The 22,585-nt window shown below is 50.8% G+C and overlaps 1 protein-coding gene and 1 non-coding gene across 4 annotated transcripts in view; both read right to left on the reverse strand.

Moving 5' to 3' along the window:
* Window positions 1–19,777, reverse strand: part of POLR3E (RNA polymerase III subunit E) — a 29,234-nt gene extending 9,457 nt beyond the window's left edge. Inside the window, exons 1-13 of one of the 3 annotated variants that reach the window (XM_041750040.1) lie at window positions 19,654–19,777; window positions 14,314–14,386; window positions 12,942–12,992; window positions 10,557–10,634; window positions 9,757–9,872; window positions 9,276–9,358; window positions 6,680–6,787; window positions 6,099–6,148; window positions 4,276–4,395; window positions 3,188–3,273; window positions 2,795–2,839; window positions 2,614–2,705; window positions 1,554–1,674 (exon numbers count right to left, since the gene is read on the reverse strand). In XM_041750040.1, the coding sequence (XP_041605974.1) occupies window positions 1,554–1,674; window positions 2,614–2,705; window positions 2,795–2,839; window positions 3,188–3,273; window positions 4,276–4,395; window positions 6,099–6,148; window positions 6,680–6,787; window positions 9,276–9,358; window positions 9,757–9,872; window positions 10,557–10,634; window positions 12,942–12,992; window positions 14,314–14,349 (986 nt within the window). In that variant the 5' untranslated portion in view covers window positions 14,350–14,386; window positions 19,654–19,777. Of the gene's footprint in view, window positions 1–1,553; window positions 1,675–2,613; window positions 2,706–2,794; window positions 2,840–3,187; window positions 3,274–4,275; window positions 4,396–6,098; window positions 6,149–6,679; window positions 6,788–9,275; window positions 9,359–9,756; window positions 9,873–10,556; window positions 10,635–12,941; window positions 13,089–14,313; window positions 14,387–19,653 lie in introns of all 3 variants that reach the window. The other 2 variants (XM_041750041.1, XM_041750043.1) reach the window with 2 other exon arrangements.
* A 199-nt stretch (window positions 19,778–19,976) lies between these two features.
* On the reverse strand, window positions 19,977–20,058 carry TRNAL-AAG. The gene has a single exon. It is a non-coding gene; the product is annotated as a tRNA-Leu (tRNA).
* Between the last annotated feature and the right edge of the window lie 2,527 nt (window positions 20,059–22,585).

Raw genomic sequence — 22,585 nt, forward strand, 5'->3', positions numbered from 1 at the left:
GTGAACAGACTCTACAATTCACTTGGCCAACCAGCTGAAAGGACAGGAGCTTCTGCAAGGAGTTAAAAAATTTGGAACAAATTTTTAAAGAGATTGTTCACCTTACACCACACCTTCTAAAAAGTGAGCCCTTACTAGTGTACCTTATGTCACACTATTTAAAATAAATATAATTCAGGGCAGCCCCAGTGACTCAGCGGTTTAGCGCCACCTTCGGCCTGGGGTGTGATCCTGGAGACCCGGGACTGAGTCTCACGTTGGGCTCCCTGCATGGAGCCTGCTTCTCCTTCTGTGTCTCTGCCTCTCTCTCTCTCTCTCTCTCTCTCTGCGTGTGTGTGTCTGTCATGAATACATAAATCTTTTTAAAAAAATAAAAATAAACATAATTCAGACATACATGAAATGCACCCACACTTACTACCAAGGGTCTGAGATATGCTAAGCATTATACTGAGTGTCAGGGACACAAGGTAGGTAGGGTCAGAATAGAAGTCCCTACTACCCCCATCCCTCTTGAAAATAATGGTCTGGTGGAAGGGTCACAGAAGAGAAACTACTGAAAGGCATCAAGCCAAATGCTCCAAACCCCACTGGACACATGAAACAAAACTCACACTCAGATGCATCTTAATGAACTGTGGAAAGTCACAATAAGAGAAAAATCTCAGAAAGAGCCAGAGGGGACCAAGGGACTCATCACTAGAAACAATGGGAATGAGAACGCAATCAAACTATGTCAGTGTGTGGAAGGGAAACAATCAACCTCGAATCCTACACTCAAGAAAAATATCCTTTAACAATAAAGGTGGAGGGCAGCCACAGTGGCTCAGCGGTTTAGCACCAGGGCGTGATCCTGGAGACCTGGGATCGAGTCCCATATTGGGCTCCCTGCATGGAGCCTGCTTCTCCCTCTGCCTGTGTCTCTGCCTCTCTCTCGGTCTCTCATGAATAAATAAATAAAATCTTAAAACAAACAATCAATAAAGGTGGAATAGATATTTGCAACCATACAATACCCAAGGAACTCCTCCCCCCTGAAGATCTTCTTTAAGGGAACACCCCCGCAATTTTTGGCAGGAGGTAATTATCCCAGATAGAAACTCAGATGCAGAAAGGGATGATGAGCAAAATCAAAAAGAAAACATGTGAGATCTGAAGAACAGACTGGATAAAATAACATCTTGTGGATTTTAAACTACAATTAAAAATATAGAAATAAAAAATAATAGAAATATGGCACATGAGTTGAGAGGAAGATAAACAGAAAGCATTCTAAGGTCTCTGAATTGTACTGGATAAGAGTAAAATACAGCCATTAATATAACTATGATCAGTTATGAATGCACTCTGAATCTGTAGGCTACTCACTAAAAGAGCCCAGAAAGGGTAACTTCTAAATTAGCAGGGAGAAATGGAGTAACAAAAAAAGGATCAAGTAGCAGGTAAGAATGGATATAAAATGCAGGACAACCAGTGCTATGGTAGACTTAAACCCAAAACATCAATAATCACGAACTGAAATGCATCAGATGGTCCCATGCAGAGGAACTCACCTCTTCACCACCCAGTTTCCCTGGACCAGCATCGCCACCTTCTGGATGCCACGCAGAACAGCCACAGAGTCGATGGAGGGGCCTAGGAGGCTCATCAAGTTGGCAAAAGGCATGACCTTCACTGAGGAGGACACAGATGTCAGACAAGCGAAGGGGCCCTTCCCTCTCCCTCACCAAGTCTATACAGCTTCAGGCTCATGTAACCACTCCAGCGTGTGAATAACACTGACACATGGGTAATAATAAGAGCTGACTTCACTGGCTGCTTGTGCGGGCACCCCACCTTACTGAATTCTGGAGGAAACACCCCAAGGTGTGCTCCTTAAAGTTAAGACTACTACGGGGTGCCTGGCTCAGCTGGTAAAGTTAGTGACTCTTGATCTCAGGGTCATGAGTTCAAGTCCCATGTTTGGTGTGGAGTGTACTCAGGAAAAAAAAAAAAAAAAGGTAAGACCATGACTCCTGGGGCCCAACAAGGGCCCGGGGAAGGCCTGTTGGCAGCGAGGGCAGTGGCCTGGCACCCCAGCAGCCCCAGGCAGAGCTGGGAGCTCACCTCTGCTCAGGCACCTGGAGATCCTAGAAGTGGTATCTCAGGAAAGGAGCCCAGGGCCTGGGATTAAGCTCTGAGGTTCAGGACTCACCCTACCCTACAGGTTCTGGCCCCCAAGTCCTCTGAAAAACACCAGTCCCTAATGGGTGCAGCCTGGTGCAGGTACCACAAAACAGTGCAAGGGAACGAACGGAGCTCATGTTTGCATGCAAGGCTCTGTATAAGCCATGAAGAAGCCTCATCTCCGCCCTCAGGAGCTATCCTAGTTCCCTAGGCTCGGGAACATCAGTGGCCTGCCCAGGCTCACAGCAGGGCAGTGGCCCAGCTGGAATGAGAACAGGAATCAGAGCCTGCTGAGGGAGCCCAACAGGCCGCTGTGATGCATTCCTTCTAGGCAAGGCCAGAGCCGTTAAGCCAGGCCCATGCTGAGTCCTTAGTCTGTCCTAGAGTCCATTTTCCCAGGAGGTGGTAGGGCTGGGTTTCCCCTGGAGGAAGTGGGTGTCCACCCACCATTCTTCATCAAGATCTTGATCTGATCAGCCAGGGGCAAGGTGCGCAGCTGGGCCATGGACAGGACGTTGCTGGGGGCCACGGGTTTGTCTCTGGTGAAAACGGAGACAGTGGGTTAGAGGAGAGGGTGAGAGGAAAGATTTGGGGTGGGGAGGGTGGCATCTGGCCCAACTCTACTCACTTCTCCTCTTCTGGGCTGGGTGGCATCAGCATCATGAGGTACTCACTGCAGTGGGGGAGAGAGCAGGGTCAGCTGCTCCTGGGCTCTGCCTGCTCCACCCCTGCCCACAAACCCAGACCCCACCCAGGCTGAGGCCTCCCAAAGGAGGGCTGGGGGGTAGGTAGCAGACTCACACCCACCAAGACCTAGCTCCCCCCCAACTTGCAGAGAAAGGACAACCACGTCTTTCCACACCCACCCCCCGGCCCTCTCCAGAGGGAGGGCCCCCTCCGGTGTCCATCTCCCCTGATACAGAAGGGGCCACAATCCCTAGGAAGGCCCCCACACTGAAGGGACCCCCCCGGGGCCAGTGGTAGGCTCAGTAGCTTAAGACCCTGGCCCAGCCGGTCCCACCTGGGTGACTTGACGAGCTCTGTGTTCTCAACCCCACTGGAACCCTGGCACAGCAGGTACTGGCGCTCATGCTCAGAGCGGCTGTCCTGTGGGGGAAGGGGCAGGGTGGGAAGACCCTCAGCTACCACTCCAGGCCTGCACCACCCCCGAGATCCTTTGTACTCACTCCAGTTCTTACCCCTGCATCACCTTCCACTCCAGCCGCCTACTGTCCTGCCCCACGGCCAGCCAGAGGATCATATTCAACCACCTGAGCATGGCATTCAAGGCCTCTGTGGTGTGGCCTCAACCAACCATTTCCAGCTTTACAACTGAGCGGCCCCAGCAGCCATGCCCTAGGTGCCCTGCCTGTGACCATTACCATAGGACCATTAACAGCAATGACAAACTAACAGCTAACAGCCACTGAGCACCTACTACGTGCCAGGCTAAGTCCAATGGCTTCATATACACATCAACTTACCTCATGAGGTAATTTGCCTAAAGCCACACACTAGGAAATGGCAGAGCTTCCGATGTCGGATTCTAAGGCTCTGCCAACACCAATCTCTTTCAGGAAGTTCCAGAGATCAGGAGTTGCTGTTCCCTGCTCCCCACTAGAAAAATGTTGGGGAGGCCTAGGGCATCTTTGGCTTCAACTCAATTGCTTCCCTTACTTGATACAGCTTCAAGGATTAGGTTCTAAGCCAGCACACAAGATGGAAACCTAGTAAAAAGCATGCCTGGCAGATACACGGTGAACTCAGCCAGTAGCCGAGGGCCGGTTCTCCACAGAGCACCTTCATTCAGGATCCACGATGCATAAAGCTAAGTAAGCCCCACCTGGGGGCTGGCAAGATGCTCACACTTGAGAGCCTAAGGGATGTCAAAATCCCTGACCCAGGAAACAGCCGACTCGTTTCGCAATCTCCTGCTCCCCCCGGGACACATGCTAACTGGACCAGCTGTCCACCAGACTTTATCCCCTCTTGCTGGGCTACCACCACGTGGCCCTCACTGAACACGAAACCAGTTCAAGATGAGCCACTGAGGCCACACAGAGCCCCGGGCTTCTCTCCCAGGCCCGCACCTCAGGGACCCTGGCTCACCCTCAGGCCATAGTAGTGCAGGTGCACCCAGGGCTCTTCAGCATGCTTCTTCTGCAGGAACTCGTAGGACTGCACACGGCGCTGGCGGGCCTGCTCGGACTCCGGACGCGAGAACCGCACCTGGGAGGGGGGTGTGGCCTCAGGCCCGGGACCCATCCTGGGCTGCTGTCCCAAGTCCCCAGGGACACGGGAGAGCCCCGCACCACTCCCACCTCCCCGTTTCCCGACACAGATCTCTTAAATTCAGTTCCAACCACATCCCTCTCTGTGACTTGCTGACACAGGCCAGGGAGCAGCTTTCTTTTGCTCCTGCCTGCCCGGTGCCCAATCCATTTCCACTGCCCCTGGTAACAGGACCCCCATTTTCTTTGGGGAAATGCCCAGGTCCCCCTCAGTTCAGGGGAGCAGATATCCCTCCCCTGCCCCCACCCCCACACACATTCCCAGCCACAGGAGTGGGCACGTGACTCAGACCTGGACAATCCGAGCACCAAGTCCTCTTAGCCACAGGGGCTGGTTCAGGGTTGGCCAAGCCAATGAGTCCAGTCTGGGACTTTAGTTAGAAGTAATGAGAAAGAAGTTTCTTTTCCCCTGGGGTCTTGGAAGCTGGGAGGATGTGAGCCTGGAGCTGGGACAACTCTGTACCACTGGGGACAGACACCCTGCCTGAGAAAGAGGCCAAAAGAGGAAGGCAGAACCTGGAGATGGAGATGGAGAAACCAGGTCTCGATGACAGAGTCTGAGCACCTGAATCCAGCTATACCTGAAGCTACCCCTCAACTTTTCAGTAACAGAAACCAATACAATCCATTTTGGGCTCATGCCAGGTAGATTGGGGTTTCTGTTGCTTAGAGTCCAGATGGAACCAAGCCCTGACACCTCTCTTATGAAGGGCACCTGCATAGGGGCATTGGCTGGATTATAGAACCCTGGGATTTTTTTTTTTTTTTTAAGTAGGCTCCATGCCCAACAGGGCCTTGAACTCAGGACCCTGAGAGCAAGAGCTGCACATTCTACCGACTGAGCCAGTCAGGCGCCCCAGAATCCTGGGATTCTATATGCGTCCTTTAAAGTTCATAGGCCAGTTGAGTCCCTGAGAAGGGAAGGAGGGCTCTAAGATCATTCAACAAGCTACTGAGAGAACAGGGTGAGCACCCTCCCCCCACACACACACACTGGTTAGGTCGGGATCCGCTCGACCTAAGGATATGCAAAGGCTCACAACTTAAGCCACGTCTATATGCCATCTGTGTCACTATTTGAGCATCCTTTCTTAAATACTCATTTTAACCTACATAATCGTACACAGTGGAAACTCTATAAACCATAAAAGGAAGGTCAATATTCTTCTAACAATGTCAGATATAGAAAGAAGTATTAAGATAGAAACGTTCCATCTGCGCACCACTGGAAAGACAGAATTATGTGGTTCATGAACATGGGGGTTTGGCCTCACTAGGACATGGGCTTCATGGCAGACTGTGTGGGTTCACTGGACCTCCTAGGCCCTGTTCCTCCTCCCAGGCAATTCCAATTCCAGCCAAGCCCCAGGGTCCCAACTCTACAGAAACCCCAAGCTGCTGTCCTGTGTACAGCTAGGGTAGCTCAGCGTGGGCAGAGGACAGGTTATCCCTCCAGGCTGCCCAGCAAGCAGGCTCTGAAGGATCGGACACTGTTGCAGTATCTGTTCCACCCCCAGACCTGGGGTCTGCATAGATCTTCCCACCCCCTGCAGCCTGCAGGCAGCTGACCTATATATAAAGCCGGCCCCACTGTCCCCCTAAGCTGCACCCGCCCTCTTCTCGGGGCCAGAGCTCACTCACCGTGATCTGCTTCACATCTTCTTCTGCCTCATCCTGTGAAGAGTCTCCTGCTGTAAGAGAAAGCAGACTCTTCTTATAGCCTCTAATGGAGCCCCCAACTCCCCAGAAAGCCTCATGAAGGGGGATCTGCAAATTCTCCTTCTAGACAAAGGTGGTTGCAAAAGTCTGCAGTTCTCAGTTGGGGGCAAGTTTGTCCACCAGGGGACACTTGGAAATGCAGGAAATCATTTTTGGTTGCCAAAACTATGGATGTGAGTGCTCCTGGTATCCAGTGGGTAGAGCCAGGGATGCTGCTAAGCATCCTGGAATCCATCCCTCTGCAGTTAATTTTTTTTTTTAAGATTTTATTTATTTATTCATGAGAGACACACAGAGAGAGGCAGAGACACAGGCAGAGGGAGAAGCGGGCTCCATGCAGGGACCCCAATAAGGGACTTGATTCCTGGACTCTGGGATCACACCCTGAGCCAAAGGAAACGCTCAACAGCTAAGCCACCCAGGCATCCCCCTCTGCAGTGATATTTTCCATGACCAACCCATCCCGCCAAAAAGGAGACAGACAGAAGGGCCCCAGAGCTCACCCTCATTGGCAGCCTCCCTCTCTCGGTGCTTGGCGTCTGCCTTATCCAGGTAGGAGAAGCTCGGCCGAAGCTGCAGGATGCCATGTAAAGGCGTCAGGTGAAGCTCACCTGGCAGAGGAAGAAGGGCTTGGACCTGACTCTAGGAACTAGGGCTAGCCCACCCATCCTGGCCTTGGCCTGCTGCCAAAACAACCTCACCTCTGCTCTAGCCCCCAGTCCCAGAGCCTTGGGACCACCGGGAATGTGGCCATTCCCAATCCCACCTGGCCCTGAGGATGCAGTAAGCACACAACGGCAAATACCTAGAGCATTCTGCTCAAAGCTGCTTCTTTAAGCCTTTAAGGCCTTCCCAACCCGGGTCACCACCACCTCCCCGCCAGTAGCTCACTCTGGCACACACAGGGCAACTCTTCCAAACACAGCCTGCTCTTCCTACCAGGCCCTTGTCAGACAAATACCAAATTATTTCACTCATATGTGGAATTTAAGAAACAAAAGAATGGGGGAAAAAAAGCACACACACAAAAAACCAGACTCGGGGCTCCTGGCTGGCTCAGTCTACAGAACATGTGACTCTCCACCTCTAGGTTAGGAGTTTAAGCCCCACATTGGGTGGGTATGGAGCCTACTTAACAAAACAAAACAATCACAGAACCCACAGACTCTTAACTACAGAGAACAAACTGATGGTCACCAGAGGGGAGGTGGGTGGGGGATGAGTAAAACAGGAGATGGGGAGTCAGAGCACATGTATCACAATGAGCCCTGAGCCAGGTACAGAATCATTGAATCACTCCATTGTACAACTGACACGAATATAACACTTTGTTAATTAAAACGGAAGTAAAAAAATTAAAAAAAAAATCATCTTCTCACTCTCCATATAATAATAATTTCCAGAAATGTTAAACAGTTTTGTATAAAATTAAACTTTAAATACTAGAAAATAAATTTTAGAGGAGAACCTTTCTTTCTCCCTAGGACGGGAGAAAGAATCCTAAAGAACAAGACAGGACAGGCAACTTGGATACAGAAAAATACAATCACGTTGGGAAGATGGGAAAAGTCCTGAAGATGGATGGTGGTGACAGTGGCACATCAACTTGAATGCCCTCAATGTCACTGAACTATATATACACTTAAAAATGGTTAAAATGAGGGGTGCCTGGGTGGCGCAGTCAGGTAGGTGTCTGACTGGGTTTTAGTTCAGGTCGTGATCTCAAGGTTGTGAGGTCAAGTCCCGTGTCAGGCTCTGTGCTCAGCACAGAGTCTAAGATTCTCCTCTTCCTCTGCCTACCCTTACCCACCCTCCTGGGAGTGTGCACTCTCTAAAATAAAGAAATCTTTTTAAAAAAGTATATTTAACAATAAAAATTAGTTAAGAAAAATGAATGGTCCTAGTTGCAAGATGTGAGACACAGATGCAAAAAAGAAAGATATTTATCTGATAATACTTTTGAGTCTATTCTAGTTTGTTTCCTAAGTGTTCAGATTAGCTTTACTTATTGTTTTATGAACTCTACACTTACTTTTAATGCTTTTACGGAGATATAATTCACATGCCATACAAAACCCACCCATTTAAAGCATACTAGTCAATGTATTTTAATATGTTCCTAGAGTTGTACAACCAGCACTATAATCAATTTAAGAACATTTCAGGGGCACTGGGGTGGCTCGGCTGTGTTCCACTCTTGATTTCAGCTCAGGTCATGATCTCAGGCTCCTGAGATTGAGGCCCTGCGCTGGGCTCTGCACTGGGCATGGAGCCTGCTTGGGATTCTCACTCCCTCCACCCCCCAAAGAACATTTTTTTTATCTCCCTAGATAGAAATCCTGAACCCATCCTCAGTCATTCCCCATTCCACATTCCTCCCAGCCACAGGCAACTACAACCTGCTTTCTCTACAAACTTGCCTCTTTAGGACACTTCATATAAATGGACTCAGAATATGTGGCCTTCTGTGAGTGGCTTTTCTCACTGAGCATCACATTTTCAAGGTTCATGCATGCTAGAGGATGTAGGAGTACTTCATTCCTTCATGTGGCCAAGTAACTTTCAATGGCATGGCACTGTGCAATCCAGGCATCAGCTGATAGAACTGTTTCTACTTTTCACTATTATGAATAATGCTTCTAAGAACACCCATGTACAAGTTTTTGTGTAGACAGACATTTTAATTCTCTAGGGTAGATGCTAAGAGTAAAACTGCTCATGCACAAGCACCTTGTTTTGTTTTTTTGGGGGTAGGGGGGGGTTTGAGAAGGAGGAAGAGGGAGAGAGAGTGCACGATCAAGTGAGTAGGGGTAGTTAGGCTGTGCGTATGCCTATGTCCCAGGAGGACAATGACCTTGGAAGCAGCATCTCTATCAGGTCAAGATCCAAAGCCAGAAATCCTCAGAAGTGGCCTATTCTAGCGCCCTGACAACATCACTTCCACAACCAGCCTGGCCCCTATGGGTGTCCAGTATTCGGAGAATAGCAAGCTGAGTACCAGGCTAGAGATAGCCCACCCCACCCCATCCCAGCCCCCATCCTGCTTCCCTCCAAGTGGCCTCCAGGAGCCACAGCAGCCTGGCTGCCCAGTGTGGGTACCTTGCCGGTAGAGCGCAGCAGCGTAACGGGCTGTGTTACTAGTGCTCTGGGAGGAACAGAACGTCTGCTTGTCCATCAGCTTCCTGGGAGCATGGGGAAAACAGAAGTCAAGGGGAAGGAAGCTCCAATCTCAAAGCACAGCAGGGATAGCCCTCTCTACCCCAGACACCTTCCAAAGTTCAACACCTAGGGACAGGGCACAAGGCCCCACCTCAGCATGTGTGAGCCTCAGGAGGGAAGCTGGGGAAGAGAAAGCTCAAGACCTGGTTTGTGGCCCAGGGATAAGTAGTAGGTCAAGCCCCTGCCCCCATCAAAGGAGACATTTGCCACGGGGCAGCGTTGCACCAGACCCAAGCATGTGAAATTGGGACGCTGGGAGGGAGCCTGGCAATGAGGGACAAGGGCCTTGGTGTCTTACAGGCCTTTGGAAGGCTCGGATCAGGGCCCGTCAGAGCTTGGATGCTGGACCCAGGGAACTCACGAGGAGTAAGTGCTGCTGTCATCCGCGCAGGCGCCGTCCACGTTGAGTGCAATCTGCTCCCCTTTGCTGCGGCAGTAGTTGGGGTTTAGGGTATCAATGGCCATCTCGAGTTCTACCTGCAGGCAACAAGCACCCCCCAGCATGAGCGACTCAGGACCCCAGAGTCCTGCCCAGAAGCAGGCCCGACACATGTCCTGCAAGGGCCCCTGGGTTCAGTCTACATCAAAGGCCACAAATCCCAATCCCAACAGAAAGGCTAGGGTGCTATTTGGGGGGCAGGGAGGTCATGCAGTTCTGTTTGTCCTCCCTATTCTATCCTCCAAAATCTACATTAGGTGCCAACATTTAAAATTCAAGGGAGTTTCTCATAAATATTTTCATTTCCAACTTTTCTTGAGAAGTCAGTGCAATGGGAACTGGCAATGGGAGGCTAGAGCTGCAGCCACTCCCCTGCCCCCCCACTCCTGGACAAGGCACAGCTCCAGTTCTCCCCGCCAGTGTCACCCCATCCCTCCGAGGCACTAGATTTTCCACCGTACCAGAGCTGCTGGGAGCACAAGCCCCCATTTCCTCTCTCTAACTCATCTCCAACCTTATTCTCTCCTGGCCTCTCTGGAGTTGCTTACCCCCTTTCTTTCTGGAAACTTTCCTTTTTGAGCTTTCCAGGCTCTGCAAGCAACTCGTTCTCCAACTGCTCCTTCTCTGGGATTCTAGTCCCCAAGGGCCTGTCTCTTCACTTCCATCAGCCCCCACCTGTGCCACCCCTCCCCTCCTCTACCTCCATCAGAGGGCAGCCCCACCTTCTGCTGCTTGGGCTTGATCTTGGCGGAGAGGTGTGGAATGTCATCGTAGGTCATCGAGGCTGGACGCACAGGGTACTGGGAAGGAAGAAAGCCGTTAGTCTACCCGCCCAGCCTACCCCAGTGTTGGGCTCAAAGGCTCCACCAAGAATCAATGCCAAGCAGAGACCAGAGTCCTTGCTGGTCCCCATCTGTGTCCCCTTCATGCTGGCTCCATCCGGCTTCCTTCCGAAAGGCAAATCTTCGAAGGTCTCTGACCTCCAAGGGACAAACCCAAGTTTAGGAACCCAAACAGGTCTCAGCACAGAGAGCCCTGCCCTGGAGGCAAGAGGAAGGATCCACCATCTTGCTGCTAGACCACCCATCCAGGTGGAGATGGAGGGGACACAAGACCAAGCACGGGAAGCACAGACCGATGACCTGCCCAGTGATGTGCTGTGGCTGAAGGTGGGTGATGGGTATGTGCGAATGTATCATCCCAGTCTTTCTCTGCTGCCCTGTAAACTTTGCCGTAATAAAAAGCTGCCACTGATCCACTCAGAGAGTCCCTTCTGGGCCTCAGTATCACCATGCGTGAAGTTGTTTTCATGTCACACTTGGATATACTGCTCTGATGTCACTTCTTCACTCTGAACACACTGGAGATATCTTCCCCCATTAGCCTTTACCGGGCACCTTTCCTTTCTTCTGCACCAAACTATGGGGTGGATGGATGAGTCATGACTTGGACCTGCCCTTGACAAGCTGTGGCACCTGTACCATGACAGCCTCTGGAGTCTGCTGGAAGTGTGGCAGTGCAGAGTAAACCCTCTGTGTGAGGGCCCTTTCTGGCCAGCTCCATTCCAGCCCAAGGCAATGGAGATTTCCCAAAAGCTCACTCAACTAGCAACACAGTGACTCCCCCTTGCTTCCTGGGCTGGAGCTTAGGGCAGCGGTAGGAGAAATAGTCTGGGCCTGAAAAGGGCCTGGGCGGGGATAGGCTTGCACACAACAGTCAGGAGGCCCCTGGTCTGCCAAGATCTGGGGCAGCCCTGTAATCTCCTGATCTTGGGATGGGACGGGTGGTGGTAAAGGGCAGAGGTTCTGGAATCAGGCCTGGGTTCTGATCCCAGCTCTGCCTCTTGCAACTTGTGTACTTGGGCTGGCTCCTTGCTCACAGGGCTGCTGGGATAGGGAAGAAGGCAAAGAGAGTGGACACCAACCCAGGGCCTGGCTCACAGAGAACACATATTGGGGGGTGGGGGTGGTGAAACCATCACCATGACCACCAATCAGTTCCCCATCATTCTGCAGCCAGACAAGGAAGCAGGTTGGGGAGGCCTGAAGGACAGACCTCCAGCCCCACAGCCCATAAAGGCAGACTCGGGCGGGGGCAGGAGGAGGATGCTGGGTCTCTTCCCAGCTCACATATGGAGCACCACCACTGCTGCCCTGTCCCAGGCCCTGTGCACAAGTTACCAGATTCCCTGTGCCGCCTCACCTTCTCATAGGCAACATGAAGACAAAATACTTGAAATTATAACCTCATTATTGGAAGCGTAAACTGGGGCAAAAGTTTGTCCATTCCTCTAAACGTTAAATACTAGATCCAGCAATTCCGCTCCTAAGGATATGCCCAAGAGAAATGAAAACACCTGTCCGCAGAGAAACCTGTACGGGATGTTCATAGCAGCACCGCTCATGAAAGCCCAAAGTGGAAACACCCAGACACCCACCAATGCGTGGATAATCAAAATGTGGTGTATGAATCCAGGCAGTGGGATACTACTTGCCCACAGAAAGGAATGAGGTGCTGATACATGTTACAACATGAGTGAGCTAAGAAGCCACCTATCCCATGATTGCATGTACATGAAATGTCCTGAACAGGCAGATCCATAGAGCGAGAAAACAGGCTAACAGTTGCTTCAGGATGCAGGTAGGAAGGGGGACAAAACTCCCCTAAAATAGACTGTGGAGCTGAGCTCCAGGCTGGGCCGTGTTCTGAGCACTTTAGCACAGATTCATCCACCCCCACAGGGACTCTACAGGGCAGGCAGCATTACCGCCACCATTTTGCAAATGAGGAAATGGAGGTATGGAGAGCTTCAGGACCTTGCCGAGGCTCACAGCTAAGTCACAATGGAGATGGAACTGGGCCTCCACAGGTCTACCCATCCCCAGAGCCCAAGCTTTAACCACAACATTGCTCTGCCTCTCAAAGCTGCCCTGGTTTTCCCATCTTCGATGTGAGACTATGGACCTGCCCACCCACAAAAGCCAAGAGAACTACCTCGTCCCACACTTTGGGCCCCAAACCCTAAGCAAGGCTGAGGTTTCCCAGGCCCCCTCACCCACCACCCCAACGCTCAAGGGGCGCCCTTCGTCCTCTGCTCTCATCATTACCTGAAACAGATAGAGCTTCTCTGCCAGACTTTTGGCCAAGTACACGTCGATCTGGGAAAAAGGGAAGAAGACTTAAACAGGAGACAGAACCCGGTGCCTGCCCTGGCATGTCCCTGCTCCTTGGATGTCAGTCAGGGGTCGTGGCTCCTAGAGGCAGTGTGGGGGAGGAGGCAAGAGCTCAGCTACTGCTAGAAACAGAAAGAGTCTCCAGCCTCCCTCTCTACAGTTCCCAGGGCGACCAGGATAAGAGCTCCTGGTCCCTTCCTAGGCCCACTATAACCCAATAAAAATGTACCTTCCCTGAGGCCACTCAGATCAGGATGTATCCTAGAGCCAGATTAAATGCTTTTCCAACGAGGCCAGGGTAGAGGAGAGCTTACCCACTTGCCTGCGCTTCCTCCCTGTGCCCTCTGCCACCTACCCTGGATTGACCTGTCACATCATCTTAAGGTGGTCTGCAAGCCCCTCTAAGAATGATCTGGCCCAACTCTCCTCCTTCTCAACACTAACCACCCCTGCTTGCCCCACCATGCAGCAGTTTACCTCCCTGCTTCCCTGCTCTTCAGATGAACCATGTTCTCTACCCCAACCAGGCCTTAAGGAGGAGTAAAGGGCATCAGCACAGGTGAAGGGCATTCTAGGTGGTGGGAGCAGTATGTGCAAAGGCCCGGTGGCTCTAGGATATGTCTGGATCTGGGCCAACTCTGCAACTACCTCCCCACCAACTGCATCTTGAGACCCCATCTTTGTCAGTCTTGCCCACAGATCTTAAATTTTCCAAAGGCAGGATGCTGCCTTGCTCCCTGTTGTCACAGCCCCCAGCACATAGTGGATCCGGTGAACAACTACTGAATGACTTCTGGGCAGGCCCAGGAAGAAGGGAGAGCTGTCAAACCCATTCATTCAATGAACAGTCACTGAGTATCTACTAAGTGACAGGCACTGAACTTGGCTTTGTAGGCACAATGGTAAAAAACAAAATCTCTCCCTCGTGAAGCTTATGTTCCAATGGAAGGAGATTATGTCTAGGAGATGGGGAGTACTGTGAGCAAGCACAGAGCATGGCCAAGGTAAGGGGCTTGAAGGGGCCAAGGAGGATGTACAGGAGAGCACCACATGAGGTGGGGGGGGGGGGGGTAGTGAGAAATGCTGGATCAAGGATTGGGAGAAAGGGAAGGGTTATCTGCAGGCAGTTATCTAGAAGAAGAGGGTTCCATGCAGAGGGAACAGCTTATGTTAGGGGTCCCTGGGATGCCAAAAGATGCCAGGCCGGCCTGAAGATGAAGGAAGGGCCACAGTCCCACTGCCTAAAGCCCTGGGCCGGGGCACTTCTCCCTGGTAGCCCCAGCAGAGGGTGGGAAGCAGCAGTTACCTCCTGTATGACTGGGTCATCCTCTTCATTGGCCATACTAGGGGGAGCCAGCCGCACGATCCTCAGACTCAATCTGCAAGGGAGAGCAAGAGGCCTGAAATAAATGTCAGTCAGCCACGCCACCAACACCCCTGGGTGGCACCTATGCTGCAACAGGCCCTGCTCTGGGAAAGGAGAGCCTGAGATAAACAGAACCTGACCTTCTTTCTATGCCTTTCCTGGAGTCAACACAGACAGCCAATTCTATACCTCCACTGGCCAGAATCTAACAAGGAGAAACCACCAGAGGGTGCAAAGAGGTGGACCCACAGCAGCACGTATCGGCTACACCTGTGGGGAAATACATGACCAGCTTTAAGGGTCTTTTGACCACTCACAAAAAAGAGGTCACTGCCAGGCAGGAGGATGGAGACTGGCTGGTCTACATCCATGATGAAAACCTTGAGCACCAACTGGGGGCCATAAAGGGCAAGTGTTAAGAAACTTGCCCAACAGGAAGAGCAGGGAGTCCCAAGGCTTTCCAGGGGGACTGTCTCTGGTATCTGACTTTTAAGCAAACTTGAAGCTCAACTCTGTGTGAGAGGATTCTCCTGTTTTGTGTGTGACACAAAATGACCCTCTTCCCAGATTTTACTCAGCACAACCCTGCAAGGAGGCTCGGGTGTCCCCACTTTCTAAGGGGAGCTGCAGGGATGGTGTGCATGGCTAGCCAGAGAGCAAGCCAGCCGACGGCCCGGGATTCCAAGCCAGGCCAGGTAACAGCTACAGGTAGGGGAGCTCAGAGGCAAGGAAGAGCCTTCCTGCTGGGGAAGACAAGGGGGCATCTGGGCTGAGCCCTGAAGGACAGAAGGATCTGGACAGGCGGATCTGGACAGGCCATGACTCCTGAGAGCAAGAGGGACCCCAGGTGACTGGCAATACTTCAAGCACCTGGAGGGGAGAAGCCTGCAGGTCTCCTCGGCAGAGGGGAACTAACTCACCCAGGCTGACTCTTATTCCCGCAGGGAGAGGATGTTCATATGGGTACCTCCGGAAGCAGCCCCCAGACCCCTAGTTTCTGGTAAGACCATAATGATTTGTCTTATCTACTTAACACCTGAGTTATTCAATATTTAAAAGGATCTAATACCTTCACCATGGGTGGGGCTCAAGGTCATCTAAGCCCTCTGCCTGCGTGTACCACCTGGAATCACTTGGCGCATTCCAGATACTTATTCCAAACTCAGACGGCTCAGCCCCAACACTAACCTCTTCCCCGATGCCTCTGTTCTCCTCACCCCACACCAGCAACTCCTGTCAGTTCCACCCTTAAAGGAGGTCTGAAGTCCAGCCACCCCCACTGTCACCATCCCAGCCCCCATCCAGCCGGCTCCACTGCCTGCCTGTACCACAGCAATTACCAGAATGGTCTCCCTGCCTCACCTGAGACCCTACGATCTTTGCCCAACCCCACAGCCAGTGCCAGAGATCCCCTGAAAGTCACATCAGAGCTCGCCATGCCTCTGCCTTTGAGGACCTCCCGTCCCGCCCAGGACAGAAGCTCAAGTCTTTATGACTCACCTGCTGCCACCACCACCCCTTTACCTCTCAGACCTCCTCTCCCACTGGCATCCTTCCTCTCCCCCAACCTTGGGCCTTGGCTATCGCTCTACCCTGAGAGCCTCATGGCTCCCTCCCTCACCTCTTCCAAGGTTTTGCTCAAATGTCACCTTGTCACAAGACCTTCCCTATCTACCGTATCCAAAATTGCAATACCCTTCCCGGGTCTGGGTTTCCCCAAAGCAGGCATCACCACCCGACAGTTATTATTTTGTCCCCACCCTCACTGCCAGTAAGTTACACGAAGGCAGAGATTCTGGTCTATTTTGTCCCTTGCTGTACCCTCCTTACCCCACAGCAGGCACTCCCTACACACCTGTTGTCTGAATAAATAAGCCACAGGAAGGCTATTTAATAGGGAGCTACCAAAGATTTTTGAGTGGAGGAAGATGTGGAGGGCCCAAGAAGGTAAAACTAGAGAAAAGATGCTACCTCAACAATGACGGCTTGAAGACTGGATGAAAATCAGAAGCCTGAGACTGACAGTTTTAGGTTCCTGCTCTGGCCCAGACAGAGGGTGATGGATGACAGAGCCCCAGACCCCACCCCATCTGCACTGGCCACCAAGCAGCACAGATGGAGGTCAAGCACCTAGATCCTCTGTGCCTGGCTCTGTGGACAAAAGAGACCAGGGACTTACACACGAGTCAGGGAACAGGTCATATATGAAGAGGTGTGCCCTGGGAGGTTCCCCAGACACGATCATTCCTGAGCAACTGGCTTTCTCAGCTACTGTTGGGCTCTGCTAATCTCTCCCCAGTCACTGAGGAGCTCAGGGAGGATGAGATCCCTGGGGCCCCTGCTCCTCCTCCAGCTGGCACATGTGACGGGGTAACAGGCAGGGCTCTCGCTTCCCTTCATCCTCCCAGCCGACATCAACCAACCAGGTAGCTTTCCAACTTTTCAGCCCAAGGCCTATACTAAGAAATCCACTCCATATAAATGACTCAGAACATAGACACAATTATGTAACTAAGCTAAGGTTTCGAACAACCATAACAGTCCCTACTATCCGTGATACAGTGCTGTTTTCGACCTTCACTCATTAAAATTAAACACGCTGGTTACAATCCCTCAAAGTGATTTCACATCCCACCAGCAAAACTTTTTTTTAAAGTAATCTCTATGCAGAACATGGGGCTCAAACTCACCACCCCGAGATCAAGAGCTACATGCTCTACTGACTGAGCCAGCCAGGCACCACTCACTAATAAATCTTGATCCATGATTAAAAAGTACTGCTCCAACAAATCTCCCTGGCATTCCTCTTCTCTACCTCCAACCCTCCCAGAAACAGCCAGAGTTGTCCTTGCGAAAGAGTAAATCATATCATTCTCCTGCTCAAAACCCTTCACCTGCCACATAGGATAAAACCCAAACTTCTCTCTATGGCCTCAAGGCCCTGTAAGACCTTGTCCCTGCCTTTCCCCTCACCATCTACACAGCCAGGTAGCCACCTGCTGGACCTCCAAGAGGCTAGGCCCCAGTCTGTCTCAGAACCTCTGCAAGTCATCTACTTCTCCCAAGTCTTTTCAAAGCTGGCTCCTTTTCCTTAGATATCACTACCACTACCCCCTCCAGGAGAGAGGTTCCCCTGATGCCCATCTTCAAGAGCTTTCCCGGTCAACCGGCTCCCAGTCACTATCACCTCTCCCTGTTTTCTTTCTTTCGTGGTTCTTACCATAATCTGCAACTAGCTAGTCTATGTGTGTTTGTGTTGTCTGCCTTCTGCACTAGAATGTAAGCTCCACAGGGGCCTCTCAGTTACTTCAACCATAAAGTGGAGATGATTACGCTTTACTTCATCAAGTTGTTATAAGGATTATTATCTCTTTTTAAAATCCATGCTGCTCTCCCAATACCTAGAACAGTGCCTGGCATGAAGCAGACACTCAATATAGGACACAAAGAATAATGAAATAAATGAACGTGTGGAATCAGGCAGTTAACAGACCATTTACCCAGTGAGCCTAACTCAGCCCCATCCAGACACTGGTGGACTCATGGTTTGGGGCTTATGGACACTTGAGGAACAGAAAGGGGCTGTGGCCAAGGCAGCAGCAGACCTCCTGGCCATAATGTACTCTGTGGCAGTGACCATGGCCTTGAGCTCATGAAATTTCCCCCAGCGGGGAGCTGTCAACAAATGGAAAGGAGACAAGGACGCCAGGTAGAGCTAAGAAGGGGTACAGAGCAAAGGAAATACCTGAATGCTCCACCTGGGTGCATCCCTGTGCACCTAGGGATCTAACCTGTCAGCCAATCGGAAATTCGGAGGCAACTCCAGAGGCTCTTTAGCTACTGGAGAGTGGACAAAGTACAGCAGGGTCAAGTCGAGAGGGTCTCAAGGCAAACAGTCTCAAGGCCTGGATTCTAGCTGCCTGTGAGCCTCTTGGGCAAGGCATCTCCCCACTCTGGGTCACCTCGGCTTTTACCTCTGTTAAAGACTTAGCCTGGAGAAACAGAACCAATTAACCCTTAACTGAGCATCAGACCCTACTCCAAGGACTTCACACTACCGCCACATTTCTCAACAGTCCTCTAAGTCAACATGCATCAGTCCCAATTAAGAAATGAGGGAACTAAGATTAAGGGAGTAGGTAATTTCACCCAAGGTCACAGCACTGGAGAAGAGCAGAGCCAGGGGGGAAACCGGGGTCTGGCTGATGTCAACGATCCGGATTCTTAACCACTGTGCTGCACACCTCTCAAATAAAAGGCAGTATGGGATAGTGGTTAAGAGCCTAGACTCTCAAAACACAACTACACCGGTTCAAATCCCACCTCAACTACTTACCATCTGGGGCCCACCCGGGATGGTTTCCTCTTAAAGGGTCTCACTATTTTCATCCCTAAAATGGGGATAAAAAAAGTACCAACCTCCCGCGAGGGCTGCGGTGGGAATTAGACAAGGTGGTAAATGTAACCTGCCGGGGGAGCTTTGCTATTTACTCGGCAACGTGTGTTTTCTTCCCAGGTCGGAGGGAGCAAGCACAACGCTGCCGAGCTGGGACGTGTCGCATCTTACCTGAAGCCCTCACCACAAGCCTACGGGGTAGGTTAATTTTATTATCCCCATTTCACAGATGAAGCAGCTCTGGCGACTGCGAAGACCTCCTCTACGGCCCGACGACTGTAAAGCTAACACAAGTCAACGACCTTGCTGATGTGCTGGCTTACTCGACGTGCTTCCGGACACCTCCTCCAAGCCGGCGTCGGGGCCCGATCCGCCGCCCGGCGCGGGCTCTCGGTGGCCTGAAGCGATGAATGGGCAGCGCCGGGCCCGGCCGGCGTCGGGGGCAGCGGCGAGGAGGGCGCCCGGGCAGGCTTGGGGACGCGCCGTCCGGCGGGGGTCAGGCCCCCTTCCCACGCGCCCCCCGCGGCCATCGCCACCGGCCGCCGCGCTGGCGGGACCCGGCTGCCCTCGGACAGGTGCTCCCGCAGGAGGCCCGCCTGCGCCGGGCGGAGCAAGGCAGCTGGACCCTGAGTCAGCGCCGGCAGCCCTGCTGCGGCACCCCCGACTCCAGGGCCGGGCCGAGCTCGCAGAGCTGGGCCGGGGCTCCGGGGGGGAGGGGGCCCGGCTGCTCATCCTTCCCGCCCGAGCCCCGGGAGGCCCCCGAGCCCCCAGGCTCCGCGCGGCGCGGCGCGGGCCTCCCGGCCTACCCGGCAGCCCAGCCCAGGCCCACCTCGCGAGGGCGGCCCGGCTCCAACCGACGCGTGCGCTGCCTTCTCGGCACTCACCTCTCCGCGGGGGCCGCGCGCGGGCGGCGGCAACGGCCCAGGTACCCGCGGGCTGCAGAGGCGGCGGCGGCCCGGCTCTCCTCAGGCAGCGGCCATGTTGCTGGTGGAGAAACTCCAGCGGACACGTGGGGGGAGCGGGGCCGGGCCTCGCGCTTCCTTTTACCCACAATGCCCCGCCCCGGCGCGCGCAGACCCGCCCCCTCCGCCGCTCCATTCATGCGGGCCGCCCGCCCGGCCTGACAGCAGGGGGCGCTGGTGACCCGGCAAAAGGGCAGAGAACGGCCCGCTGCCAAAGCGGTAGGGCCAAAAAAACAAAAGCGTTCTGGCAGCGGTGGGATTCGAACCCACGCCCCCGAAGAGACTGGAGCCTTAATCCAGCGCCTTAGACCGCTCGGCCACGCTACCGTGCTGCTTAGCGGGTCTTCCGGGAAGCTATTTAATACTTTCTGAGCAAATTTCATTAATGTTTCTCGCGTTTCGCTTGTTTTTGATAGATTTTGAATGTGTCATCCGTTTAAAGGAAAATATTTCCTCTGATATCTACATCCACATTTTTTTTTTTTCCCCACCCCGAACAGGTTTCAGAGCGATAAGCAGTTTAAGAATCCGTGTTCGGAGTCGGCTGTTGAGCCCGGAGACCTCGGAGCGGCCACGTATCCCCGGAGGAATCCTGGATTCCGGTAGTAACTCGCCCCGGGGGCTCGGAAGGCCAAACCTGGAGAGCTCGCCTGAGCAGCTTTCTCTGGAAAGTTAGGTGTTTTAATTTTTAGGTACTCAAATAATAAATGAAGTATTACAAAAATATTGAAACGTTGCAGATAAGGCCCAAATATGCACTTTTACCTTTGACCCTAAGTCCCATCCACAGAGGTGACCATTATTATCAGCTTAGTGTCTGTCTTTCTGGGTTTTTTACTGTGAATTTATGTGGCTGTCTTCATACAGATACACAGATACTCAGAGAAAAATGGATATTTTGTTTTTATTGTGTATGGGTTTTTACATAAATATTATACTATTACTCTTGATCTGCAACTGTTTTGTTTTTTGTTTCACCCAAATATACTTTTAAAATATCAATCCATGTTGATGGAAATAGATATTTAAAAATACAGAAGATTGAACACCAATAAAAAATAAATTTATTATAAAAAAATTTTAAAATAAAAATAAATAAATAACATAAAAATACAGAAGAAAAAATAGAAAATAAATAAAAATAAAAATACAGAAGAAGTACAAAGAAAAAATAATCACCCACATTCCCACCATCTAATATGGTAACATTTCACTTCCAATTCTTTTCCTATGTACATTCTTTTTTCTTAAAAGCTACTCAGGAAATGATCTGAATATGCTGTCCTTTTAAAAATCCATTTAAAAATATACTAGATCATTAAAAAAATTTTTTTTAAATAAAAATGTCTTAGAACATTATAAATTAAAGATAAAACCTCCTTCCCAAACATCCTCCCTCAGCTATGACTATTATGATTTGATGTGTATTCAATCAGTTTCTTATACTTTCATATCTATAATATTTATACCTATAGATACAGATATTTCTGTGTGTACATATATATATACATATATTCTCATGAACAATATATAGAATGATCTTCCGTATGTTTTCCATGTTCATAAATATTACGGTACCAAGATCATTCTGAATCATGTTCTTCTACTCCAACATTATGAAGTCTAACCAACACACAATGTGAATGTAAGTTGTTTATAATGTTATATTTAAGTTTCTGGTTAATATCCAGTTGGCACACACCCTAACATTTGGGCATTCCATATTTCTCTTCATCTTTAATTCCTCCTAAACTCAGTTTTTTTCTCCCAACTACCTTTTTTTTTTTTTTTTTAATTTTTATTTATTTATGATAGTCACAGAGAGAGAGGCAGAGACACAGGCAGAGGGAGAAGCAGTCTCCATGCACCGGGAGCCTGATGTGGGATTCGATCCCGGGTCTCCAGGATCGCGCCCCGGGCCAAAGGCAGGCGCCAAACCGCTGCGCCACCCAGGGATCCCCCCAACTACCTTTTTAACATAAATACTGATATGTGAAGATTTCATTGCACAGGGAAAGTTTGTTGCTTTTATTTTTATTTATTTTTTATTAGTTTTTTTTAGTTTTTTTTAGTTTTTTTTTAGTTTTTTTTAGTTTGTTGCTTTTAAAAGAATTTTTTAAAAATATAGAAGCAGCCATCTATTGAGGACACAGGCTAGCTATTGTGGGGGATTCAAAGCTAAATGGGGAATAGTCCTTAAGATCAATAGAAGCATTAATCTAGTCACAGTGTTTTAGTACTAGGAGGGACTTTGTGAGTTTGTGCTGGGTTTTCCAAAAGGAAATTTCCCCACAGTGAAGGAAAATTGCTAGAATATCTGCCTAATCTCACTTTTCTAAGAATTGCCCGACCAGCCCAGAGAGCGGATCCATGGCAATCACCTTTTGTGCCCTGCCCTGCCCTGCCCTTGCCACACCATGGCCAGTGGGTTCTATGGTAGATACAGGACTCAAGTCAGACCAATCAGATTCTCTTTTGAGAATGTAAACTGAGACATGGTGATTTCCTGATTTATTAATTTGATTAGATTTGACACAGAGTGTTAAGTGTTAGTGACTAAGACTGACTGGAACAAGGGATGTAGGGAGATTTGAGGTGGCCCTATTTTGTGAAATAGATTGGAGAAGTAGAGAAAGCCAGTACATGGGGGAGAAAGAATGATACGATGAGAAGAGTGGAGTCGTAGAGAAATCCTCAGGGGTTTTCCAGCTCCCAGCAGAAGATCCTTCCTAGGACCCAGTGGGATTCACAGTCTCAGAGACATCCTTTTATCATTGCAATGAATGCCCCCTTTCTGCTAAAGCTAGTGCTACCTGGTAGCTGCCTATTGTAAGAAATAAACCCCTGTTGTATG

This window comes from Vulpes lagopus, chromosome 3 (genome assembly GCF_018345385.1).
Source record: "Vulpes lagopus strain Blue_001 chromosome 3, ASM1834538v1, whole genome shotgun sequence".
NCBI classification, from domain to species: domain Eukaryota; kingdom Metazoa; phylum Chordata; class Mammalia; order Carnivora; family Canidae; genus Vulpes; species Vulpes lagopus.